Source organism: Pristiophorus japonicus, chromosome 5 (genome assembly GCF_044704955.1).
Source record: "Pristiophorus japonicus isolate sPriJap1 chromosome 5, sPriJap1.hap1, whole genome shotgun sequence".
Classification (NCBI taxonomy): Eukaryota; Metazoa; Chordata; class Chondrichthyes; family Pristiophoridae; genus Pristiophorus; species Pristiophorus japonicus.
Window position 1 is genome coordinate 96,678,192 of NC_091981.1, and position 26,685 is coordinate 96,704,876.

Below are 26,685 nucleotides of genomic sequence, written 5' to 3' on the forward strand. Positions count from 1 at the left end.
TTCTGTGCTTGTCCTCTTCCTTTCTGCTGATAGTATTGTCTTGCTGTTTTGGCTTTGTTATCTTTGTAGGTAAATAGTCCCTCCCTGTCCATGTTTGCCAGTACTGTAATTGTTTCCTTCCAGTTTTTTCCTTGCCAGTCCAAGACCTTGATCTTGTACGTTCTGGCATGCTGTGGTAACATACAATTCAACAAGGTCTGCACTGCTAAAAGTTCGTTTTGATCCAAGGGTATTCCTGCATGCTCGCCCCAGCTATTTTTCCACCTGCCTGCGAAATCTATCATTGATTCTTCCGCTTTCTGCAGACAGCGGGTGACTTCCCCAATGTCCCCATGTTTTTTAGCTCCCTGCAGAATTGCATTTTTTCCCCTATGTTGCAGCCAGTGAGTTAATGACTCATTGCCGTTGTCCAGCAAGGTATCATCAACTCTCCAATCCCCCCTTTCTCCTGGCGGGATAGAGAACATATCTTTTACTCCCTGCCAGGAGGATCCGTAGGCTGCTTGTAATAATAATTTAATATCTCCCGGTAGCGGATTGTAAATCGTACATGTCTGCTCAAGCCAGTTGTGAAATGCTATAGGTTTCTTTACCGGGTTTGGGGCGGCAGAGATCATATCTCTGGCCTCTCCCGGGGACCAGGGTTTTAAAACCGCTGTGGTTCCTATCATTACCCTGGGATTTTGGAGGAGGAGGGTAGAGTCGGCTTCTGCCTGGGCTGGGGTTGTTTGCGACCTTAGTCGAGAACTCATCCCAGATCTCTGATTGACTTCCCCTCCCTCTGCTGCTTCAGCCCCTGCTCCTAATACCTCCGGGTTTCCTCCATCGGCTCCTCCATTAGGTGGTGGGGCCGGGAGGACAGCTAGTTCTCTCCAGGCTTGATCTCTATGGGCAATAACCATTTCTATAATTTCCTGCCAGCTATTTCGCTTTGGGGGTTCTATACGAGGATAAAGTCCCACGGTGGGTGCTGAGGGGATAGGGAGGTTTGGAGGGCTATAAGAGGGAGGTTTTTCATTTTCCCCCTTTTCTTTTCCTCCTGATTTATTCTCCGAATTTTTATTTTTCGGAGGCTGATGTCTCTTAGCAACCTCAATCCATTTATTAAAACTATTTTCCATGTAATCCTTGTCCCAAGTAGGGTCTCCCCCTCCTTCCTTGGTTGTTTTTCTCCATTCCTCAATTAAAGATAGTTTAAAACTTCCTCCATATGGCCAATCCCCATCAGACCAACCGTACAAATCGCTATTAAACGTTACCGCGTATCGGTCATCTCCTGTTTCTTTAATTACAGTGTCCGCCGGCGAGCCGGGCGGCATAATTGGATCTCCTACCTTCTCTCGTTGCTTTACTACCTTACGGATTCTCTTTTCGGTTTTAGAATGTAATTTCATTCCTTTGGTCAAGGGGTCGTCTTTCTTTCCTTTTCTAGGAGCTGGGCGCGAGCGCCCTGCTCGACTAGAGCTGTTTCCCATTCTTCCGGGTGCGACGTCTCGCGATTTTTCTGAAATGAGAATTAAGGACACTCCTACAAAATATACAGTAATATTTTACAAAGCGCTCACCTGTGTTCTCTTTTCCGCTCAGCTCGGGGTCTCCTTATTGCTTTCTTGTTATTTTAGCTTCTTTGTGGTAGCTATCTTAAATGCCTCACCCTTCAAGGGATCTTGGTGGCTCGTCCCCCTTTTAGCTAGGATGGCCTTAGTACCTTCCCCCTTTCAGCTAGGAAGGTCCTTAAAATTCCTCTTTTCTCTTTTCAAAGTTAAATTTGGTTCTTTTGGATCTCGTTTTTAGAGATCCTGCCTGACTATGTCAGAATCTGTCGAGGAAATTTTAGCTTAAATTAACTCAGCGGAGACTTTTAGAGCCGTGCTTCAAGAGAAAGTTTATTTCTAACGAGATATCTCGGAGAGCCCGCTTAGTCCACACTAAGGCAGAACTCTGACTTTTACAGGAAAACCCGCGCTATATTTATACAGTAAAAAGAGGAGTTTTATCTTCAAATTCCACACATTAACATTAATCATATTACTCCGAGAATACAAAGGTCATCCCGGAAGGCACACATTATCTGTTCTTGCATAGTTTCTCCCTGTCTGTGTCGATAATCAGTTTCTCCCTGTCTGTGTCGATAATCAGTTTTAGGAGACTCATGCAAGGAACAGATAATCAGTTTTTGTTTTCTTAAGACAAAGAAGTTTGGGTGTTTTCTCTAGCTCCATTATTTCTACAATATCAGCAAGAAGTGATTTTAACCCTTCCCTTTACCATACTACATAGATCGTTTTCTTCCACAAAATACCTGCAGCGAGCGCAGGCAATGACAGCACTGCTGACCTGCCCAAAATCGCTGCCGCCTCAGGACCCGCTGAAAGCGGGCGGAAGCGAGGTGGCTGCTATCTTTTCTTCCAAGCCAGCCTTAATGACTGGCATTAAATGCTCCAACTTCACGGCCAATAGGTCTTATATTCAGGTTTTGATGTACTTGGTCTGCTGCTGCAGTATTTCTTTAAAGAGGTTGAATTTTTCTTTTTTTCATTCTCATCGAGATGCTGCGTAATGGAATACTGCTATTTGGGAACCACTGTCAACAGCAAGAATTCTGAGATCAGATGCTGCAAGCTAATCAAAGAGTACACTTCCCTTTACATGAATAGCATGTTTAGCGAGTTGGTCTCACCGCAGGTAAAGGGTACACAGCCAGATAGTAAATGGGTGACCAACAGGAAGAGCAGTGGAAGGAAGGTAGTGCAGGGGTCCCCTGCGGTCATCCCCCTGCAAAACAGATACACCACTTCGGGTACTGTTGAGGGGGACCATTCATCAGGGGAGGGCAGCAGCAGCCGTTCATGGCACCGTTGGTGGCTCTGCTGCACAGGAGGGCAGGAAACAGAATGGGAGAGCTATAGTGATAGGGGATTCGATTGTAAGGGGAATAGATAGATGTTTCCGCGGCCGCAACCGAGACTCCAGGATGGTATGTTGTCTCCCTGGTGCAAAGGTCCAGGATGTCTCGGAGCGGGTGCTGGACATTCTGAAAAGGGAGGGTGAACAGCCAGTTGTCGTAGTGCACATAGGTACCAACGATATAGGTAAAAAAAAACGGGATGAAGTCCTACGAGACGAATTTAGAGAGCTAGGAGCTAAATTAAAAAGTAGGACCTCAAAAGTAGTAATCTCAGGATTGCTACCAGTGCCATGTGCAAGTCAGAGTAGGAATTGCAGGATAGCTCAGATGAATACGTGGCTTGAGGAGTAGTGCAAAAGGGAGGGATTCAATTTCCTGGGACATTGGAACCGGTTCTGGGGTTGGTGGGACCAGTACAAACCAGACGGTCTGCATCTGGGCAGGACCGGAACCAATGTCCTGGGGGGACTGTTTGCTAGTGCTGTTGGGGAGGAGTTAAATTAACATGGCAGGGGGGTGGGAACCTATGCACGGAGAGAGAGGGAAATAAATGGAGGCAGAAGCAAAAGATAGAAAGGAGAATAGTAAAAGTGGAGGGCAGAGAAACCCAAGGCAAAAAACAAAAAGGACCACATTACAGCAAAATTGTAAAGGGGAAAAGTGTGTTAAAAAGACAAGCCTGAAGGCTGTGTGCCTCAATGCGAGGAGTATTCACAATAAGGTGGACGAATTAACTGCGCAGACAGCAGTTAATGGATATGATGTAATTGTCATCACGGAGACATGGCTCCAGGGTGACCAAGGCTGGGAACTCAACATCCAGGAGTATTCAACATTTAGGAAGGATAGGCAGAGAGGAAAAGGAAGCGGGATGGCGTTGCTGGTTAAAGAGGAAATTAATGCAATAGTAAGAAGGGACATTAGCCTGGATGATGTGGAATCGGTATGGGTGGAGCTGAGGAATACCAAAGGGCAGAAAAGGCTAGTGGGAGTTGTGTACAGACCACCAAACAGTAGTAGTGAGATTGGGGCAGCATCAAACAAGAAATAAGGGATGTGTGCAATAAAGGTACAGCAGTTATCATGGGCGACTTTAATCTACATATTGATTGGGCTAACCAAACTGGTAGTAATGCAGTGGAGGAGGATTTCCTGGAGTGTATTAAGGATGGTTTTCTCGACTAATATGTCGAGGAACCAACTCGAGAGCTGGCCATCCTAGACTGGGTGATGTGTAATGAGAAGGGACTAATTAGCAATCTTGTTGTGCGAGGCCCCTTGGGGAAGAGTGACCATAATATGGTAGAATTCTTTATTAAGATGGAGAGTGACACAGTTAATTCAGAAACTAGCATCCAGAACTTAAGGAAAGGTGACTTCAATGGTATGAGGTGTGAATTGGCTAGAATAGACTGTCAAAAGATACTTAAAGGTTGACGGTGGATAAGCAATGGCAAACATTTAAAGATCACAAGGATGAACTTCAGCAATTGTACATCCCTGTCTGGAGTAAAAAATAAAACGGGGAAGGTGGCTCAACCGTGGCTAACAAGGGAAATTAAGGATAGTGTTAAAACCAAGAAAGAGGCATATAAATTGGCTTGAAAAAGTAACAAACCTGAGGACTGGGAGAAATTTAGAATTCAACAGAGGAGGACTAAGGGTTTAATTAAGAGGGGGAAAATAGAGTACAAGAGGAAGCTTGCAGGGAACATAAAAACTGACTGCAAAAGCTTCTGTAAATATGTGAAAAGAAAAAGATTAGTGAAGACAAATGTAGGTCCCTTGCAGTCGGATTCAGGTGAATTTATAATGGGGGACAAAGAAATGGCAGACCAATTGAACAAATACTTCGATTCTGTCTTCACGAAGGAAGACACGAATAACCTTCCGAATGTACGAGGGGACAGTGGGTCTAGTGAGAAGGAGGAACTGAAGGATATCCTTATTAGGCAGGAAATTGTGTTAGGGAAATTGATGGGATTGAAGGCTGATAAATCCCCGGGGCCTGATAGTCTGCATCCCAGAGTACTTAAGGAAGTGGCCCTAGAAAGAGTGGATGCATTGGTGATCATTTTCCAACAGTCTATCAACTCTGGATCAGTTCCTATGGACTGGAGGGTAGCTAATGTAACACCACTTTTTAAAAAAGGAGGGAGAGAGAAAATGGGTAATTATAGACCGGTTAGCCTGACATCAGTAGTGGGGAACATGTTGGAATCAATCATTAAGGATGAAATAACAGTGCATTTGGAAAGCAGTGACAGGATCGGTCCAAGTCAGCATGAATTTATGAAAGGGAATCATGCTTGCCAAATCTTCCAGAATGTTTTGAGGATGTAACTAGCAGAGTGCACAACGGAGAACCAGTGGATGTGGTGTATTTGGACTTTCAAAAGGCTTTTGACAAGGTCCCGCACAAGAGATTGGTGTGCAAAGTCAAAGCGCATGGTATTGGGGGTAATGTACTGACGTGGATAGAGAACTGGTTGACAGACAGGAAGCAGAGAGTCGGGATAAACTGGTTGTTTTCAGAATGGCAGGCAGTGACTATGGAGTGCCTCAGGGCTCAATGCTGGGACCCCAGCTCTTTACAATATGCATTAACGATTTGGATGAAGGAATTGAGTGTAATATCTCCAAGTTTGCAGATGACACTAAACTGGGTGGCGGTGTGAGCTGTGAGTGGGACGCAAAGAGGCTGCAGGGTGACTTGGACAGGTTAGGTGAGTGAGCAAATGCATGGCAGCTGCAGTATAATGTGGATAAATGTGAGGTTATCCATTTTGGGGGTAAAAACACGGATGCAGAATATTATCTGAATGACGGCAGATTAGGAAAAGGGGAGGTGCAACGAGACCTGGGTGTCATGGTTCATCAGTCATTGAAGTTTAGCATGCAGGTACAATAGGCAGTGAAGAAGGCAAATGGTATGTTGGCTTTCATAGCAAGGGGATTTGAGTATAGGAACAGGGAGGTCTCACTGCAGTTGTACAGGGCCTTAGTGAGACCTCACCTGGAATATTGTGTTCAGTTTTGGTCTCCTAATCTGAGGAAGGATGTTCTTGCTATTGAGGGAGTGCAGCGAAGGTTCACCAGACTAATTCTAGGGATGGCTGGACTGTCATATGAGGAGAGACTGGATCAACTGGGCCTTTATTCACTGGAGTTTAGAAGGATGAGAGGGGATCTCATAGAAACTTATAAGATTCTGATGGGACTGGGCAAGTTAGATGCGGGAAGAATGTTCCCGATGTTGGGGAAGTCCAGAACCAGGGGACATAGTCTTAGGATATGGGGTAGGCCATTTAGGACTGAGATGAGGAGAAACTTCTTCACTCAGAGAGCTGTTAACCTGTGGACTTCCCTGCCGCAGAGAGTTGTTGATGCCAGTTCATTGGATACATTCAAGAGGGAGTTAAATATGGCCCTTACGGCTAAGGGGATCAAGGGGTATGGAGAGAAAGCAGGAAAGGGGTACTGAGGGAATGATCAGCCATGATCTTATTGAATGCCAGTGCAGGTTTGAAGGGCCGAATGGCCTACTCCTGCACCTATTTTCTATGGGGTCAAGTTTCGGCCTGAGTTGCTTCTATTTTTTTGGAGCAACTGGTTTAGAATGGAGTATCCTAGAAACTGCAATTCTCGGCATTTAGTTTGCTCCAGTTCTGGTCAGTTAGAAGAGTTTCATTTTGGAGCAGATTTTTTTTAAAAGGGGGCGTGTCCGGCCACTTACGCCTGTTTTGAAAGTCTAGGCAGTGAAAATGTACTCCAACCTAACTTAGAATGGAGTAAGTGTAGATTTTTGTATGCTCATAAAAACCTTGCCTACACTTTACAAATCAGGCGTAGGTTACAAATCAGGCGTAGGGAACGAGGTGGGGGGGGGGGTGGGGGCGGGCGGGGCGGAAGGTAAGTAATTAAATTGTACAAGCATTCAACAATCTTACTTATACAAATAAAGAGCCATCCTGACTAAAAAATTATAAACAAAGCAAAGACAAAATATTGAATATTCCTACCTATGTGAAGCAGCAGCAGCCTTCGAGCTGCAGTGCTTCAGGCAGGCCTTCTATGTTGGAGACAGGGGCAGCATCAGTGGCTCCACGGCAGCCGAGGACACAGCAAGCAGCAAGGGAAGCTGAGGCCATTCGGTCACGGGATAGGAGCAGCGGCAGTGGCTGATAGCGGCCGAAGACACAACAAGCAGCCTTCGAGCTGCGAGGGAGACTGAAGCCATTCGGCCAGGGACAGGGAGAAGCAGCCAGATAGGCACTTTGAATCTTAAATTTGCAGAATGGGTGCTGCATTGTCAACACCATGGATTATGCAATGGTTCATCAACAGTTCATTGCATAGGAGAGAATTGATTAGAGCTCACCACACCAGGAACATCATAGCCCGTAGGCTGATGGGCAGGAGACCTTACCCACGTCGGCAATATCGAGCCAGGCACTCGAACCTGGACATGAGCAAGGCTAATTGTGTCAAAAGGCTGCGTTTCCACAGAGGAGTTGTCGCTGAGATCTGTGATATGCTGAGAGCAGATTTGCAGCCCAGAAGCAGAACGCCAACTGCCTTGTCTGTTGAAGTGAAGGTAACAGCTGCACTTGCCTTCTATGCCTCGGGATCATTTCAGGCTACAACTGGAGATGTGTGTGCCATCTCTCAACGTGCAATACATGGTTGTGTTTACCAGGTCACGGCTGCGCTGTCTGCGCGGAGGAATGACTTCATCAATTTCCCAATGACCGCACAAGCGATCCATGAGAGGGCTGTGGGCTTCTTCAGGATTGCCGGCTTCCCAAAGGTACAGGGCTGCATTGATTGTACCCACATAGCCTTGCGAGCACTTGTGGAGGATTCTGAGCAGTACTCCATCAACGTGCAGCTTGTGTGTGACGACAAGCAGCGCACTATGTCAGTCGATGCGAGTTACCCTGGCAGCACTCATGATGCGTTCATCCTACCTGACAGCATTATATCTGACATGTTTGAGCAGCAGCCAGAAGGGCAGAGCTGGCTACTGGGAGACAAAGGGTACGGCCTGATCACCTGGCTCATGACGACCCTGCGCGTGACACGGACAGAAGTTGACCGTCAATACAACATGGCGCACATTGCGACGCGCAGCATCATTGAGAGGACCATTGGCATATTGAAACAGCGATTCCGATGCCTGAACCATTCCGGAGGCCACTTGCAATACTCTCCTCAGATTGTCGGTCACTTCACTGTTGTGTGCTGCATGCTCCATAACTTAGCCATCATGAGGCAGCAGGAGCTGGTAGTGGAACCAGAAGACCCACGTGAGGGTCCAGTGCATGATAGTATTACGGAAGAGCAAGATGTGGATGATGACGACGATCAGGAAAGCATGCAAGTGATTGATGCTGGAGCACGAGGTCGGAGGAGGGCTGTCCATCGTGCTCCTTTAACGATTGCTCGAGCCCTGCGCCAGCAGCTCATCCGTGAACGCTTCAGCTACTGATGCCTGAGGGCTCTGCGACCACTTTTGCGCATGGACATGTTTATTCTTTGCAGTTGTTCCTACGTTGTGTTGTGTTAATGGAAGATGAATCAGTTTTAATGAAAAAATATTTTATTGAAAAGTTAACGTCACTGTAATAAAATATTTGTTGTATCAAACGTTACTTTTTAATATGACTCTTGAAGATCACTTAAAAGCTTTAAGATCACTTATAAACTTGTAAAGTTCCAAAAGTTACAAAACAATTTCAGTGTGAAAAATCTTACACTCTTAAGATCACTTAAACTTCAAGATCACTTTTTAGATGCAAAATTAAATCAGTTACAAAATGTGAGAGCATTTACACAATAAGATCACTTAAAAACCCTAAGATCACTTATAAGTTGTAAATTTACAAAAGTTAGAAAACAATTTCAATGTGAAAAATCTTATACTCTTAAGATCACTTAAACTTCAAGATCACTTTTCGATGCAAAATTAAATAAGATACAAAATGAGAGAGTATTTACACTATAAGATCACTTAAAAACCCTAAGACCACTTATAAGTTGTAAAGTTACAAAACTTACAGAACTATTTCAATTTGAAAAACGCTACTATAGCTACATCAAGAACAAGAACAAAAGCAGCAAAGAAAGGCTGCAACCATCTCTCATCTATATCTCAGTGAATGTTCACTTCTTCATGGGGGTGTCATTCGATTGGCTGGACTGTGTGCCCTTATTGCAGCAGCTACCTCCATGAGGGCCTGTGCCGACACTTGCATGCCCTCCCTGACGGCCTGTGCCGTCGATTGCACTTCCTCGGACATTCCCTCCCTAAGTTCCCGTGTCATTACTGTCATGGCTGGCTCTGTTGCACAGGAGGGCAGGAAAAAGAGTGGGAGAGCGATAGTGATAGGGGATTCAATTGTGAGGGGAATAGATAGGCGTTTCTGCGGCCGCAACCGAGACTTCAGGATGGTATGTTGCCTCCCTTGTGCAAGGGTCAAGGATGTCTCAGAGCGGGTGCAGGACATTCTGAAAAGGGAGGGAGAACAGCCAGTTGTCGTGGTGCACATTGGTACCAACAACATAGGTAAAAAAAGGGATGAGGTCCTACGAAACAAATTTAAGGAGCTAAGAGCTAAATTAAAAAGTAGGACCTCAAAAGTAGTAATCTCGGGATTGCTACCAGTGTCACGTGCTAGTCAGAGTAGGAATCGCAGGATAGCGCAGATGAATACGTGGCTTGAGCAGTGGTGCAGCAGGGAGAGATTCAAATTCCTGGGGCATTGGAACCGGTTCTGGGGGAGGTGGGACCAGTACAAACTGGACGGTCTGCACCTGGGCAGGACCGGAACCAATGTCCTAGGGGGAGTGTTTGCTAGTGCTGTTGGGGAGGAGTTAAACTAATATGGCAGGGGGATGGGAACCAATGCAGGGAGACAGAGGGAAACAAAAAGGAGGCAAAAGCAAAAGACAGAAAGGAGATGAGGAAAAATGGAGGGCAGAGAAACCCAAGGCAAAGAAAAAAAAGCAAAATTCTAAAAGGACAAATGGTGTTAAAAAAACAAGCCTGAAGGCTTTGTGTCTTAATGCAAGGAGTATCCGCAATAAGGTGGATGAATTAACTGTGCAAATAGATGTTAACAAATATGATGTGATTGGGATTACGGAGACGTGGCTCCAGGATGATCAGGGCTGGGAACTCAACATCCAAGGGTATTCAACATTCAGGAAGGATAGAATAAAAGGAAAAGGAGGTGGGGTAGCATTGCTGGTTAAAGAGGAGATTAATGCAATAGTTAGGAAAGACATTAACTTGGATGATGTGGAATCTATATGGGTAGAGCTGCAGAATACCAAAGGGCAAAAAAGGTTAGTGGGAGTTGTGTACAGACCTCCAAACAGTAGTAGTGATGTTGGGGAGGGCATCAAATGGGAAATTAGGGGTGCATGCAATAAAGGTGCAGCAGTTATAATGGGTGACTTTCATATGCACATAGATTGGGCTAGCCAAACTGGAAGCAATACGGTGGAGGAGGATTTCCTGGAGTGCATAAGGGATGGTTTTCTACACCAATATGTCGAGGAACCAACTAGGGGGGAGGACATCTTAGACTGGGTGTTGTGTAATGAGAGAGGATTAATTAGCAATCCCATTGTGCGAGGCCCCTTGGGGAAGAGTGACCATAATATGGTGGAATTCTACATTAGGATGGAGAATGAAACAGTTAATTCAGAGACCATGTTCCAGAACTTAAAGAAGGGTAACTTTGAAGGTATGAGGCGTGAATTGGCTAGGATAGATCGGCGAATGATACTTAAGGGGTTGACTGTGGGTGGGCAATGGCAGATATTTAGAGACCGCATGGATGAACTACAACAATTGTACATTCCCGTCTGGCGTAAAAATAAAAAAGGGAAAGTGACTCAACCATGGCTATCAAGAGAAATCAGGGATAGTATTAAAGCCAAGGAAGTGGCATACAAATTGGCCAGAAATAGCAGCGAACCCGGGGACTGGGAGAAATTTAGAACTCAGCAGAGGAGGACAAAGGGTTTGATTAGGGCAGGGAAAATGGAGTACGAGAAGAAGCTTGCAGGGAACATTAAGGCGGATTGCAAAAGTTTCTATAGAAATGTAAAGAGAAAAAGGTTAGTAAAGACAAACGTAGGTCCCCTGCAGTCAGAATCAGGGGAAGTCATAACGGGGAACAAAGAAATGGCAGACCAATTGAACAAGTACTTTGGTTCGGTATTCACTAAGGAGGACACAAACAACCTTCCAGATATAAAAGGGGTCAGAGGGTCTAGTAAGAAGGAGGAACTGAGGGAAATCCTTATTAGTCGGGAAATTGTATTGGGGAAATTGATGGGATTGAAGGCCGATAAATCCCCAGGGCCTGATGGACTGCATCCCAGAGTACTTCAGGAGGTGGCCTTGGAAATAGCGGATGCATTGACAGTCATTTTCCAACATTCCATTGACTCTGGATCAGTTCCTATCGAGTGGAGGGTAGCCAATGTAATCCCACTTTTTAAAAAATGAGGGAGAGAGAAAACAGGGAATTATAGACCGGTCAGCATGACCTCAGTAGTGGGTAAAATGATGGAATCAATTATTAAGGATGTCATAGCAGCGCATTTGGAAAGAGGTGACCTGATAGGTCCAAGTCAGCATGGATTTGTGAAAGGGAAATCATGCTTGACAAATCTTCTGGAATTTTTTGAGGATGTTTCCAGTAAAGTGGACAAGGGAGAACCAGTTGATATGGTATATTTGGACTTTCAGAAGGCTTTCGACAAGGTCCCACACAAGAGATTAATGTGCAAAGTTAAAGCACATGGGATTGGGGGTAGTGTGCTGACGTGGATTGAGAACTGGTTGTCAGACAGGAAGCAAAGAGTAGGAGTAAATGGGTACTTTTCAGAATGGCAGGCAGTGACTAGTGGGGTACTGCAAGGTTCTGTGCTGGGGCCCCAGCTGTTTACATTGTACATTAATGATTTAGACGAGGGGATTAAATGTAGTATCTCCAAATTTGCGGATGACACTAAGTTGGGTGGCAGTGTGAGCTGCGAGGAGGATGCTATGAGGCTGCAGAGTGACTTGGATAGGTTAGGTGAGTGGGCAAATGCATGGCAGATGAAGTATAATGTGGATAAATGTGAGGTTATTTACTTTGGTGGTAAATACAGAGAGACAGACTATTATCTGAATGGTGACAGATTAGGAAAAGGGGAGGTGCAATGAGACCTGGGTGTCATGGTACATCAGTCATTGAAGGTTGGCATGCAGGTACAACAGGCGGTTAAGAAAGCAAATGGCATGTGGCCTTCATATCGAGGGGATTTGAGTACAGGGGCAGGGAGGTGTTGCTACAGTTGTACAGGGCCTTGGTGAGGCCACACCTGGAGTATTGTGTACAGTTTTGGTCTCCTAACTTGAGGAAGGACATTCTTGCTATTGAGGGAGTGCAGCGAAGATTCACCAGACTGATTCCCGGGATGGTGGCACTGACCTATCAAGAAAGACTGGATCAACTGGGCTTGTATTCACTGGAGTTCAGAAGAATGAGAGGGGACCTTAGAGAAACGTTTAAAATTCTGACGGGTTTTGACAGGTTAGATGCAGGAAGAATGTTCCCAATGTTGGGAAAGTCCAGAACCAGGGGTCACAGTCTAAGGATAAGGGGTAAGCCATTTAGGACCTAGATGAGGAGAAACTTCTTCACCCAGAGAGTGGTGAACCTGTGGAATTCTCTACCACAGAAAGTTGTTGAGGCCAATTCACTAAATATATTCAAAAGGGAGTTAGATGAAGTCCTTACTACTCGGGGGATCAAGGGGTATGGCGAGAAAGCAGGAAGGGGGTACTGAAGTTGCATGTTCAGCCATGAACTCATTGAATGGCGGTGCAGGCTAGAAGGGCTGAATGGCCTACTCCTGCACCTATTTTCTATGTTTCTATGTTTCTATTGCTCCCGTCAGGACCGTCACCTCTTCACCCACTGCACTGAAGCTACCGATGAGTGATCGGGTAAGCTCATTGGTCTCCATACCCAATGCCACAAACCGAGCCACATCTGATGCACGCTGCATCTCAGGAGAGCGTGTCTCCAATCTCCTCCTCTGCCTGGGTCTGCCTCATGGCACCACTACACTGGGAGGCACGGGCACGGACGGTGGGATGCTCAGTGTTCCAAATGGCACCACTACACAGGGAGGCGTGGGCTGGGATGGTGGGACGCTCTGTGTTCCAGACGGCAGTTCTAGAGAGGGAGGCGTGGGCTGGAAAGGTGGGGTGCTCGGTGTTCCAGACGACAGCACTCGAGTGCGAGCCGTGGGCTGGGATGGTGGGTGAATGGGTGTAAACTGCTCCATTATATCACCAGCACCACTGGGACCCGCAACATCGGAATCAAAACCATGGAAGGTGGAACCAGAACCTATGCAAGGGGTTGAAGCTCTGATGCCCCTTAATGGGGGCTCATAAACATTAATTTAGAAGCTCTCTCCCCTGTAGACATTTCAGTCATCGCCGCCATCATCAAGTCTGGATCGTCCGCATCTGTTATACTGGTTCTTGTTCTGTATCTTCAGGATCCTCAGGGTTGGCATCATCATCATATTCTGCAAAATACATCAGAACAGTCAAATGTTTAACAGCAAGGGAGGGGGCAGGATGGGTGACATGAGTACTCTCATACATAGCAGGCCAGGCAGCAGGTTGATTTGAAGGGCCACGATGCATTTTCAGGACTTATCCTCTTCCTCGCATGCGGACCCAGCTTGGGCTGTACTGATTGCTTTTCTCCATGTACGACTCATCATAGCAGCTACTCTCTGTTCCAAGGGTGTCAGTGGATGCAGATTGGGCGTGCCTCCTCCTGTTCGAGTTGCTTCCCTTTTGTTGTGGACCAATTTCTTCTGCAAAGAGTAAAATATAACTTTTTACAGAGTGCGTCTTTCTGCAGGGTGGGACATACAGATAGTTACGTTATAATTACGATTACATTAAAAATGGAAAATATTACTTACACTAACTACTTAACCAAGGTCGTGCCATTTCTTTTTACACTGGCTTCCAGATCTCATGGTATGCACCACTGCGCAGTAATCTTCTGCAACTTGGTTCCAGCGTTTCTTCATTTCTTTTGGTGGCACTTTTATGCGACCTCTGTTGCTGGTATCTAGCTCCTGCCATCTCTGCTCAATGACATTGACTAATACCTCCACTTCCTCATGCAAGAAATTCTTTGTTCTTGGTGGACATTGTTCTACTGTATTGAATTAACACTCTTATTTTTCAAAACACACAGTCCTTAATTTGCATGCACCTATGCAGCACCTGTTCTGGAAGTTTAGCAGTGAAAAGCAGCACTCACTGATTTCAGCACGTGATTTATTCAACAGTGCTGCTAAAAGCACTCCTTCAGACACCAAAAAGTCACCAAAATTCAATCCCAAGCCTTTTCAGAGGTCCACGAGACAAATCAGCACTTTTCTTTATGTTCCTTTAAAAATGGCCGAGTGCCAATGTTTCTGGGCTACTGCATGTGCGCACGCGCTCCAACACGCACGCGCAGGGCTGCCAGCACGACGTTGCCTCATTTAACTTGCCTCAACTTGCAGAATCGGCACAACTCTGTGGCTCCGCCCTCACCGCTGCTCTGTGCGTGCCGCGCCGAGCTCACAGGGACCAGCAAGGAGCCGAAGAATTAAGAGGTATTTTTAGGCGCAAAAAATGGGCGTCCAGGTCGGGGCTGCGCCATTCTAGGCGCGGCCCGAAACTTGACCCCTATGTTTCTATGTTTACTAGACCCAAAAATGTGCCTCTCGGCTTTAACGGACCATCATAAATTGTATCACCCTGACAGTCTGTAAATTACTGTGAAAATTGGTACAGTTTCTTATATATTGTGGGCTACTGCCCACCAGAAACTGTCCAAATCCATTTACTGGTGCCAGAAGTAAAAGTGCAATTTGCAAGCCTACTGCTCCACTCAGTCTTCTTTATTACCATGGTTTCCATTGGTGCCTATTTTTTTAAATCAAAATCTCTCACTACCTATACACATCTGAGTAATTTATGTCTAACCAAATGCAGAATTTTCTAACCTCAACTCTATAGAAGACAAGAGCTGAAATTTCCTCTTAATCCTGCACTCGTTTTTTCAAATTAAGTGAACATATTGCAACTCGTAATATTAAGTACTAATTATCATTTTAGTTGTTTAAAATTACAGCAATATTACACCTTGATTGACTCAAATATGTATACCTTTAGTATCATAAAGAAAGGATGTCAAATGCAATACCTTTTTTTCTGTGAAATCAAGACTTTGGAACTACACTGTGTGGATTTTAGCAACAGAAATGGTGAACACATTTGTATGAAATCCCTTTGTCTGTTATTTTAACAAAGGCATTAACCCATTTATTTCTGGGTGTTTCAGAGTAATATATGAAGTGTTTTATGCTAACATTCACACGGCATCATTTCAAAGCCAAGGAAACAATGGATTGCATGAAAACAAATCCAAAGAAAGTTTAACATTTGTTTGCCTTTTTTTGAACATTGGCAACCTGTCACTAGCATTACACTTGGTTCAAACACAATATAAAGTACATTGCATTTGCACTAGCAAATAAAAAATGATGCCTTTGTCACCGTGCTGCTAGCCAATATATATCATTATATATATTTATTTGCTATTTTCCAATTTTCTTCTTTCTGAAGAACAATTTTCTTCTGCTTGTCACAGGGAATGCTTACTGCCAAGGTGTAAAGCACAAGGAAAAGTAGATGGAGACCCTTTAAGCCTGGTTTCTGGTTCCTTTTCATTGCGCAGGTTTTTCTCTGAGAGGGAATAGAGTGCTTGTATCTGGAGCAGGTGCAAGTAGGGCCATTCTATACAATGAGACAGATGGGACCTAATGATGCCTCCTACCTTATTTTGCTTTGACTTTCTGTTGCTAACTGGATGGAAATAATTCTTCTTTATCCTGTGGTCAAAGTTGTTAAAAGTTTATCTTGGCTTATGTGACTATTGTTAAAATGAAAAATAAATCTCAGTACATTTCTGTGTTGTGTGAAACACAATATAGTCAGTTCATTGCTATTAACTGCAGACATACTCATTTCACATAAATAATGAGAAAATGAAATGGCTTTGTACTCTTCTAATCTTACAGACTAAGTCATAACCCGAGTGATTGTTTTGAAGGTGAAATTGATGAACACGTGAATATTAATATGTTACCTTCTGAGCAAAGAGACAAACAAGTTGCTGGGTTTATTTTGCAGGGTCCTTTATATGAACATAATTAATGTACTGCAGTATGCATCAGCAGCCGTTATAAGGCCATTGTGAGATTCCAAAAGATTGATGTCTCTTTGTTTACTACAGGTCCACCGAGTGTAAGCCTGTTGACACCAGGGACTCTGGGCTATCTGCTGGAAAACCTGGTCAGTATCAAAAACTAGAATTGGCCATAATGGTCTTGAAAATCCACGTGTTTGGGGAAAGCCCAGCGTAAGTGCGAGGATGTATCTGCCAAGACATCTGCTACTGACACCATCAGCATTCGCAGGGTTAAGGGGGAGATTCTTTTAGTCTCATACCAATGCTAGTTTTTCCCACAGCTAGGGCCACAAACAGGATGCCCGTCGTAGGCAGAAGGTCAGAAATTCTGGGCCAGGCCAGTGCCAGGTTCCACCAAGGACACAAGTCGGTGGTACCCACAGGAGCCCCTTAAGAACATAAGAAATAAGAGCAGGAGTAGGCCATTTTGCCTCTCGAGCCCGTTCCGCCATTCAATAAGATCATGGCTGATCTGATCAGGGACTCAGCTCCACTTCCCTGCCCGCTCCCCATAACCTTTTATTCCCTTATCGCTCAAAAATCTGTCTGTCTCTGCCTTAAATATATTCAATGACCCAGCCTCCACAGCTCTCTGGGGCAGAGAATTCCATAGATTTACAACCCGCTGAGAGTAGAAATTTCTCCTCATCTCAGTTTTAAATGGGCGGCCCCTTATTCTAAGACTATGTCCCCTAGTTTTAGTTTCCCCTATGAATGGAAATATCCTTTCTGCATCCACCTTGTCAAGCCCCTCATTATCTTATAAGTTTCGATAAGATCACCTCTCATTCTTTTGAACTCCAATATGTATAGGCCCAATCTATCCTCATAAGTCAACCCCCTCATCTCTGAAATCAACCGAGTGAACCTTCTCTGAACAGCTTCCAATGCAAGTATATCCTTCCTTAAATATGGAGACCAAAACTGTATGCAGTACTCCAGGTGTGGCCTCATCAATACCCTGTACAGTTGTAGCAGGACTTCTCTGCTTTTATACTCCATCCCCCTTGCAATAAAGGCCAACATTCCATTGGCCTCCTGACTACTTGCTGTATCTACATACTAACTTGTTTGTGTTTCATGCACAAGGACCCCCAGGTCTCTCTGTACTGCAGCACTTTGCAATTTTTCTTCTTTTAAATTATAATTTGCTTTTCTATCATTGCTGCCAAAGTGGATAACCTCACATTTTCCCACATTATACTCCATCTGCAAAATTTTTGCCCACTCACTCAGCCTGTCCTTTATCCCTTTGCGGATTTTTTGTGTCCTCCTCACAATTTTCTTTCCCACCCATCTTTGTATCATCAGCAAACTTGGCTACATTACACACGGTCCCTTCGTCCAAGTCATTACTATAGATGGTAAATAGTTGAAGACCCAGCACCGATCCCTGTGGCACCCCACTAGTCACTGTGTGCCAATCGGAAAATAACCCATTTATCCCGACTCTGTTTTCTGTTAGCCAATCCTCTATCCATGCTAATATATTACTGCCAACCCCGTGAACTTTTGTGCAGTAACCTCTTATATGGCACCTTATCGAATGCCTTCTGGAAATCCCAATACACCACATCCACTGGTTCCCCCTTATCCACCCTGCTCGTTATATCCTAAAATAACTCCAGCAAATTTGTCAAACATGATTGCCCTTTCATAAAACCGTGCTGACTCTGCTTGATTGAATCATGCTTTTCCAAATGTTCCGCTACTGCTTCTTGAATAATGGACTTCAGTAATTTCCCAACCACAGACGTTAGGCTAACTGGTTTATAGTTTCCTGCTTTTTGTCTGCCTCCTTTTTTAAATAGGGCGTTACATTTGCAGTTTTCTAATCTGCTGGGACCGCCCCAAAATCCAGGGAATTTTGGTAGATTAAAACCAATGCATCCACTATCTCTGCAGCCACTTCTCTTAAAACCCGAGGATGTAAGGCATCAGGTTCAGTGGACTTGTCCGCCTTTAGTCCTATTATTTAACCTAGTACTAATTCATCAGTGATAGTGATTGTATTAAGTTCCTCCCTACCTATAGCCCCTTGATTATCCACTATTGGGCCGTTTTTAGTGTCTTCTATGGTGGCCAGATTGAAACAAAAGTATTATTTTTTAATTGCTCCTCAATCTTGGCTTGAACCTGGAAGTGGGCCCCACAAGTGCCATTTCTCAGTAAGGTATGCCAGGTTCGACCAGGTACACCTCCATCGGCCATGCATTGGGTACCACTGAAGGCTCCCACTTATACCAATAACCATGTTTGGGGCTGGCAGAGGTTTTGGCCCCAAATGGCCTTCATAGCTTGTTCAACATAAGGCTAGGACCTGGTATATCCAGGACCCAGCCTAGTTTCTGGCTGTTCCAGTGCACTCCAACTGAAGTTACATCAAAGCATTCCCACTGAGATTATTATTATCAATAGAGATTAATATTCAGCAAATCATGAAATTATATGTAACTCAAGGAAAAATCCCTCACAAGATCCAAAATGAAAGAGAAATAGTTAACATGCTCTTATGAAATTCTTTTGAAATCTTCGAATCACAGGGGGCACTAACAGTGCGCAAATGTGTTTTCGTCTGGGGGGGGGGGGGCCACTACCAGCTCCCACACAATTGCACAGGAGTTAGCGAAGGCACAAAACTGGTAGCGCCCTGGGCCGCTGCGCCTCCGGCGATGACATCATCGCTGTGCACTGCAACCCGTTTTCATCCCATGGCAGCCCGTTTTCGCCCCATGGCGGAAATTGAGCAGCGCCCCATGAGGCTGCTGTGGGCGATATCAGCACCAGCCTCGCAGGTTGTGAACCGGGCTGCACTCCACTCGCTGGACGAAAGTTAAAGTGGAGGTGTGCGCCGCCATTTTAGATTTTTGTCTGACTTATGGCCTGGCCTATGTGAGTTTTTCCATGGGGTCTGTGCCATGATGGTGCAGCCTGGCATTCCACCCGACATTGCTCTTCTATTTCCTCTCGGGGACAGTACCCTGAATTAAGGTCGCAGGGTGGGACTTCCATGCAGGCGCAGGAAGTCCTGCCTCACGAATGTTACCGCCCCCAAATGGGTCGATACGCAATTTCACCCCCATAGAATCATAGAATGGTTAAAGCACAGAAGGAGGTCATTCAGCCCGTCGAGCCCATGCGAGCTCTCTGCAAGAGTGCTTCAGCTAGTCCTATTCCTCTGCCCTTTCCCCGTAGCTTTGCAAATTTTTTTCTGTCAGGCACTTATCCAATTCCCTTTTGAAAGCCATGATTGAATCTGCCTTCACCACCCTTTCAGGCAATGCATTCCCTATCGTAATCACTCGTTGCATAAAAATGTTTTTCCGTATGCCAATCACCTTAAATCTGTGTCCTGTGGTTCTCAACCCTTCCACCAATGGGAACAGTCTCTCTCTCTCTACTCTGTCTAGACCACTCATGATTTTGAATACCTCTATCAAATTTTCTCATAAACCTTCTCTGCTCTAAGGAGAATTCTTCAGTCTATCCACGTAACTGAAGTCCTTCATCCCTGGAACCATTCTTGTAAATCTTTTGAAAGGCCATGTACACCACATCAACACCAAATTCGGGCCCTTAATGCCTGTTTTAGGTTGCCACCTCCAACGCCTGAAAAATGACAACCAAATTTTGGATCAAATATTTTCTAGAGACTCCTGGGGTGCAGGACATTGGTCCCTGAAATTGGGCCTAATTCCACCTGTTTAACACCTGTAAATCAGTGTTAAATAGGCGGAGTTTCAATTTCTACCACAGGAGATACTAAAAATAATGTTGAAAACGTGTCAATAATCTGTACATATTTGCACTTTTGGTAAATGTTGTATTATAGTTGATTGATATATCAACAATCTGCCTGGGAATGGCAAGACAAGCTTGGCCTTGTCCATGCATTGAGGAGACTAAGTTCAACATTGTTGCACCTATTTTATAAACCTAGAAGGGATGCAGCGATTTAGTAATCCTGGTCTGAAATGTTGCAATGTGCTCATTTCAGGACATCACCAGAGCCCCCCAAAAAATTCCCCCACCAATTTATCAGGGCAAAGGTCCACACATAATTTGCATGGGCGTTCAGTGTAACTGCTAAATTGGTCTGTGTATTTTTTTTGGTCGGCCCTGGTGGCCTCCTGAAATGAGCAAAAGGTCATTGACCTGAAACGTTAACTCTGTTTCTCTCTTCACAGATGCTGCCTGACCTGCTGAGTATTTCCAGCAATTTCTGCTGTTCTTATAATAGGGCTTACTACTTTGCCTCCTATCGCCTGTATTTCTCATTACTGACAATTGCTTTTTAGAGTCTTCAGTCTCATCCAGCTGCCATGTTGTTTTCACTTATTGCATTAGAAAAGTTTGGCCAAACAAGTAAGTAAATTGATTATCTCATACTTAGCTTTACAACAATGTAGCTTTTATTGTGAAGAAGAAGAAGCAGTTGAGTGATTTTAATGATGTTCACTGGTAGTTGTTTTCTGTAAAGAGATGTTTCATTGCCAGTGGCTATAATGAATATGTGTAATGTGAACAAGGTACAAAATATATCTGAACATTTGATTTTAGTAGTATGCAATCACTAAGGCAATGGGAATGAGTCTCGAGGCATTTTTAAACACAATATATAGGACTACCATTAAAATCAGAAATATTCTCAGGTCCCCTGATGGCTTAATGAGTAATGGCATTATCTTACATGCCAGGAAGATTCCCGGTTACTGTTAAATTAACTAATTGTAACCAAGATGATGTTGGAGGCTTTACACTTGGCTTGAAATCCCTTAGTTCAAGTAGAGAAAAACAATAGCCAGGGATCCCACTATTGATGATCGTCCAGAGCACCGTGAATGTCAAGTGACAACACTCACGGCTGTAAAACAGGTGCACCGAGGGCTCGTTTTGGAGAGCAACATCCCTTGCCCGATCAGTGCCACAGTTACAGGCACATTGTTATAGGCAGCTGTCCAGGCACCCATGGCATCCGCCCAAAACAGGCATTAAGTCCCTTACATATGTAAATGAGGGGCCTAATGCCTGTCTCAGGACCCCTGCACTACACTAGTGATCAATGGGTAGAGCAGATTCCACGTATGCTCCACTCAGGATTCTTCAGCAGTCACTGTGACCTAAGCAGCGATCGCCACCAATAAATGGAGCCAGGAGCATCAGCTCCACAGGACTCTTGCAGACCGCTGTTTGCCTGCAACCAGCCCCCATCCCATTGTCCTTCCGCTCCTCCCCTCTCCCGCTCCCGGACTTTCTTGAGTGTCACTCCTGGCAAGGCAAGTGGCCCAAAATTGGATGCTGGGCTTGGACGAGCTGCCTTTGGAGTCAAGACTGGCATTGGCAATACGCTGAAATTATTCAAGTGAAACCCAGAGGCCCAATTTTATGTGAGCCTCGGACATTCCTATTGGGGCATATATCCTGCGTGCCATTGGTTATGTGCCCAAAATGAGGCCATGACCAATTTGTACTCTAGCGTCTTGGATCACATATAAAGAATAGTCACTTGGATGAGGTACTGGCTGCAAAATTCTGATCTGTAGTGCCCTTTGATTGGGTGCTATGAGTGCTATTTAGGTTCCACAGTTCTGATGCGAGCCACGCCGGACTTCATCTTGGTGAGGGCAGTAGCGCACGCAGGGAGCGTCTGCCAGTATACAGAGCAGTAAAATCATGATGTCAATAAGCATGCAACGCTGATTTAATGCCAGTGCTGCTATTTTGGAGCTCAACGTTCTAGTTAACAGCCTCTCTTAAACTCGCACAGCTGAACACATCTTCAGCAGCAGGAAGGACCCCCCACCAGCGCTATTTAAAGGAATCATCAACCACTTTCAGGTTAGTTTGTGGTTGATTTTTATTGGCTGTTGCTACGACAGGACAAGCTGCTGGCAGAAGGAGAAGGACGGGTGGAAGGGCTCTCAGCAGCATATCCACCCAGGGTGTTCAGGGAGCAAGTCACCGACCTGAAACTCAGTGAGGATCAGTGTGCGAGGCCTCTGCGCTTCAGTAAGGACGTCCTCATTGAAATCTTCCACCTGCTGCAGCCACAACTACAACCTCAGAGCAGGTCGAGGACCACATTGCCAGCAGCTGTGAGGTGACGGTGGCCATGAATGTTTCTGCATTGGGCTCCTTTTAGGTTGGAGCAGAAGATATTTGCAACATCTCCCAGTGTGTCATCCACTGTTGCATAAGGGAGGTCACTGAGGCTCTGTATTCCAAGAGAGCTGACTACATTTCAGTATCTCAGGCCAGAGAGAAGGTAGGCAGAGCAAGCATGTAGCTTCACGAGGATTGCAGGCTTTCCCAGGGTGCAGGGTGCCATTGACGGCACATATGCCACTTTGTGGGTGTCTCATGTCAACTCAGAGTTGCAACAGAAAAGGATTCCACTCCCTCAAGATCCAGCTGGTGTGCGACCATACACAATGTATTGTGCAGGTCAATGCCCAGTATCCTGCACCAGTCATGATGCCTTCATTCTGGGGCAGTCCTCTGTGCCATCAATATTTGAGCCACCACAGCAAACCAGAGGGGGCTACTGGGTGACAGGGCTATCCGTTGACAACACTGCTCATGACCCCGGTGCAAAACCCACGCAGATATGGGTGGCATGCATACTATGAAAGCCATGCTGCCACATAAAATGGCATAGAGCACACATTTGACTTGCTGAAACAATGCTTCCACTGCCTGAACTGCTCTGGAGGAGCCCTGCAGTAGTCGGCAGAGCGGATGTCAAGATTCGTGAAGGTCTGCTGCATTCTGCACAATCTCACCATCATGAGGGCACAGCCCTTGACAGCAGCTATAGGAGCAGGAGCAGTAGGAGTGGGAGGAGGAAGAGGAGGTAAAGGAGAAAGAGGAAGGGTGGAGGTAACCTAGACAGCCGCTTTCTGGCTGGGCTCTCCATGAACGACTCATCTGACTGTGATACTACGGGCATTCCCCATTCATCAACAGTCCCACACCTTAAGAACATAAGAACATAAGAATTTGGAGCAGGAGTAGACCATTTGGCTCCTCGAGCCTGTTGTGCCATTCAATAAAATCATGGCTGATCTGATCTTGGCCTCAACTCCACTTTCCCGCCCACTCCCCATAACCCTTAACTTGGCAATCTCTATCTTAAATATATTCAATGATCCAGCCTCCACAGCTTTCTGTGGTAGAGAATTCCAAAGATTCATGACGCTCGACAGAAAAAAATTCCTCCTCATCTCCATTTTAAATGGCGACCCTTTATTCTGAAATTATGCCTCCTAGTTCTAGATTGTCCCACAAGGGGAAACATCCTCTCCGTATCCACCCTCAGAATCTTATATGTTTCAATAAGATCACCTCTCATACTTCTAAACTCCAATGAGAATAGGCCCAACCTGCTCAACCTTTCTTCATAAGACAACCCTTTCATCTCAGGAATCAACCTAGTGAACCTTCTCTGAACTGCCTCCAATGCAAGTATATCCCTTCTTAAATAAGGAGACCAAAACTATACGCAGTACTCCAGGTGTGGTCTCAGCAATGCCCTGTACAGTTGTAGCAGAACTTCTCTACTTTTATACTCCATCCCCCTTGCAATAAAGGCCAACATTCCATTTGTCTTCCTAATTACTTGCTGTACCTGCATGCTAACTTTTTATGTTTATGTACAAGGACCCCCTTGTACATTGCATGCATGCTTTCTGTCAGGCCTATCAATGCACCTTACTTTCCCTCTGTTACTGACCATCACAGCATCCACTTGTCTACAATGCAAAAATAAAAGCCAATATAAGATAAACATTCTAAACAAATTTATAAATCAAACAATGCCCTATTGCATACAAACATCAACAATCACCCTTGTGCATTCCATTAGAGCCTGTCCTCCGTGTGCCTTTGCCTGTCCTAATGCTCCTACATAGTGCTACCCGAATGGCTGCAGCATGGCTGGTGGAAGGCTGCTGACTTTCAATGGGGGCCACTGCAGATGACCTTGGAGGATACCCTCGAGCAGCTCTGGGCCTAAAAGGCCTGGCTTCGGACTGCACCACCTCAGCATGGGCTGGAGCAGTCTGGGCTGGCTGGCTGACAGGCAACAGCAAGGGCACTGGCGGACTGGCAGTGGTTGGAGGATAAATCCTGTCATCCTGAGAGAGTACAGCAGGTCGGTGCTCCACAAAGCCTCAGCATTCCTAGTAATCTGTTGGAGGACAGATTCCTGGGCTGCCATGGCACACTGCAAGCCCCTTTGAATATTGGTATTCACAGCCATGATGGCAACAGTCTGAGCTTCTAATACAGCACCCAGACATTGGGTGACTTCTGTCTGTGCTGCTATGGAAGCTGAGACATTGGTCATTAGACACTGCATCATGGTTGGGTCCACAAATGTGCTAATGGAGTTGGCCACCATTCCCATGCTGGAAAGGATGAGTTCCAAACTCTCCACAAAGCCCTGTCCCAAGTTGGTGCTGGCCTCCTCTATGCTCCTTGACATTGCATGCAGACTTTCTGTCAGGCCTACCAATGCACCAAGCATTACATTGTGCATACCCATCAGCCTTCTTCTGTAGCCCACCCCATCTCACTGCTCATCTGAGTCTCTGCAGCAGAACTCGTGTGTGACCTCACCTTCCAGCGAGCTGGCACCTGCGCTGTCCTTGCTATCTGCCCTGGCTGCAGGACACTCGTGCCACATGCAGATCCCACCTTTAAGCTGTCCTCTAAATAACGCTCAGTGTCAGTATTTGACCTGGTGGCTGCAAGTGTGAAATCGAGAGATGGTGTTTCTTCTGCATCATGTAGGGCGTGGTGGGTTTGTCAGCCTTTTCTGACCTTGACGGTTCGAATCGTCCCACTCCTTAGTTCTAGTGCTTGGAATTATTTAGGGGATGTGAGAGATGTAGACAGACAATTGTTTGGTGCAAGAAGAAATATTTTACTTAGAAAATAGCCCACCAGACTAATTAACTTAATAGCATATAACAAAATGTACAGAAAAAGGGGGAAAACATGTACGCAACGGGTACAGAGGTTATGCAGTGAAAAGAAAAACACCTCCCACTACTACACTAACTAAGTTAGGCTCTGAAATTGAAGGGACTATGCTCCCCAAAGGATTTCTCCACAGTTTAGACCAGTTGCACACTGCTTTCTCTCTCCTCAATCTTGTGGATTATTTGGCTGGTTGCGGTGTCTTCGGTATTAGCACTGGTCGACGTTTTGATGCTAAATAAGTTTTTTCCTTGACTCAGCGCTGGATGATTATTGGATTTTCAGTGACTCCGAGGCTTCTTGTTAGGTTCTTTTTACGTTGCTGTAACCTCGTGTGGCAAGTTAGATGTTTCAAAGCCAGAGTCAAAGAGCCCAGAGTCCAAGTGCTTTTCCAGAGTGTTCTCAGGTACATTTCTTCAAAAGTGTTTCCTCAGCCCAAAGGTTACCACAGCCCAAAAAAGTCACTACCAAGGCCCCCAGTTATACCTGAGTGCACAATTGATTTTTGATGACTGCTTTTGTGCGATTTTGGCAGGCTGATTAACTCTAATGTGATCCCTTTGTGAGAATTTTGGTGGGCTGATTGAGCATTAGCATGATACAAGATTCCCAAAGGTGTTGATGGGGTTTTCGAATGGAATCAGGTCTTGATACTGTCCATTGTGTGTTTTGCTGATGCCAGGGTTTTTCTGTATAGCCGTTTTAAGAACTATTAAAATATGTATGTGTCTGGGTCCCTGGTAAGTGGGCTTTTGTTAGACTGCTAATGTCTCCCTGGGACCTGCCTCCCAGGTGGGTTAGCAGCCCAATAAGGATCTCATTTCCCTATGCAGACCCAGCATACAATTTAAAATGTCCAAACTCAAAGGCCCTAGTTTAGTCCAAAGGCACCTAATAGTGAGATATTTCTGTCCACATTTCTCCTCCAAAAGTCTAACACAGTTCCCTTTTAAATTCCAGACACATGTCTATTGAGTAGGAGTCCCAGAATTTTGTGAATCCTACAATCACTATGTTCTTCATTTCCACTTGTTGCTCTTCCATCACTGCCTAACCAAGGTGCAGTCCTTGTGCATCTGAAAGAAGAAAGGCACAAGGGTTGCATCGCACGGAGCGGGGAATGTAAGAGGTGCATGCCTCCACCATCTGCAGCTTTTAAATCAAAAGACATTGTGGGATGAGGGGGAAGTGGGCGGTGAGAAGGAGGATTAGGTATGAGGATGCTGTCATTTTTGATAGTTTCAGCCCATCGCTGACCACGTGCACCCATGTTATTCAACGTTTATACACAGACCTGCCCAAAACAGAGTCCCGCAAGTTCCTATACACTGATGACATTGCCTTGGCCATGCAAAACATGAATCTGTCCATCACAGAGAAGACCCTGACCAGTAATTTATAGAGGATGTAGGCCTACTTCCGCCAATGACAACTTCGGCCAAACCCGCAAAA

The 26,685-nt window shown here is 45.3% G+C and overlaps 1 protein-coding gene across 1 annotated transcript in view; it reads left to right on the forward strand.

Moving 5' to 3' along the window:
* Window positions 1-22,355, forward strand: part of LOC139264099 (RING finger and SPRY domain-containing protein 1-like) — a 159,775-nt gene extending 137,420 nt beyond the window's left edge. The window contains exons 5-8 of the mRNA XM_070880187.1: window positions 16,297-16,355; window positions 20,550-20,616; window positions 22,019-22,089; window positions 22,131-22,355. Of these exons, the coding sequence (XP_070736288.1) occupies window positions 16,297-16,355; window positions 20,550-20,616; window positions 22,019-22,089; window positions 22,131-22,355 (422 nt within the window). The remainder of the gene's footprint in view (window positions 1-16,296; window positions 16,356-20,549; window positions 20,617-22,018; window positions 22,090-22,130) is intronic.
* Window positions 22,356-26,685: the final 4,330 nt, after the last annotated feature.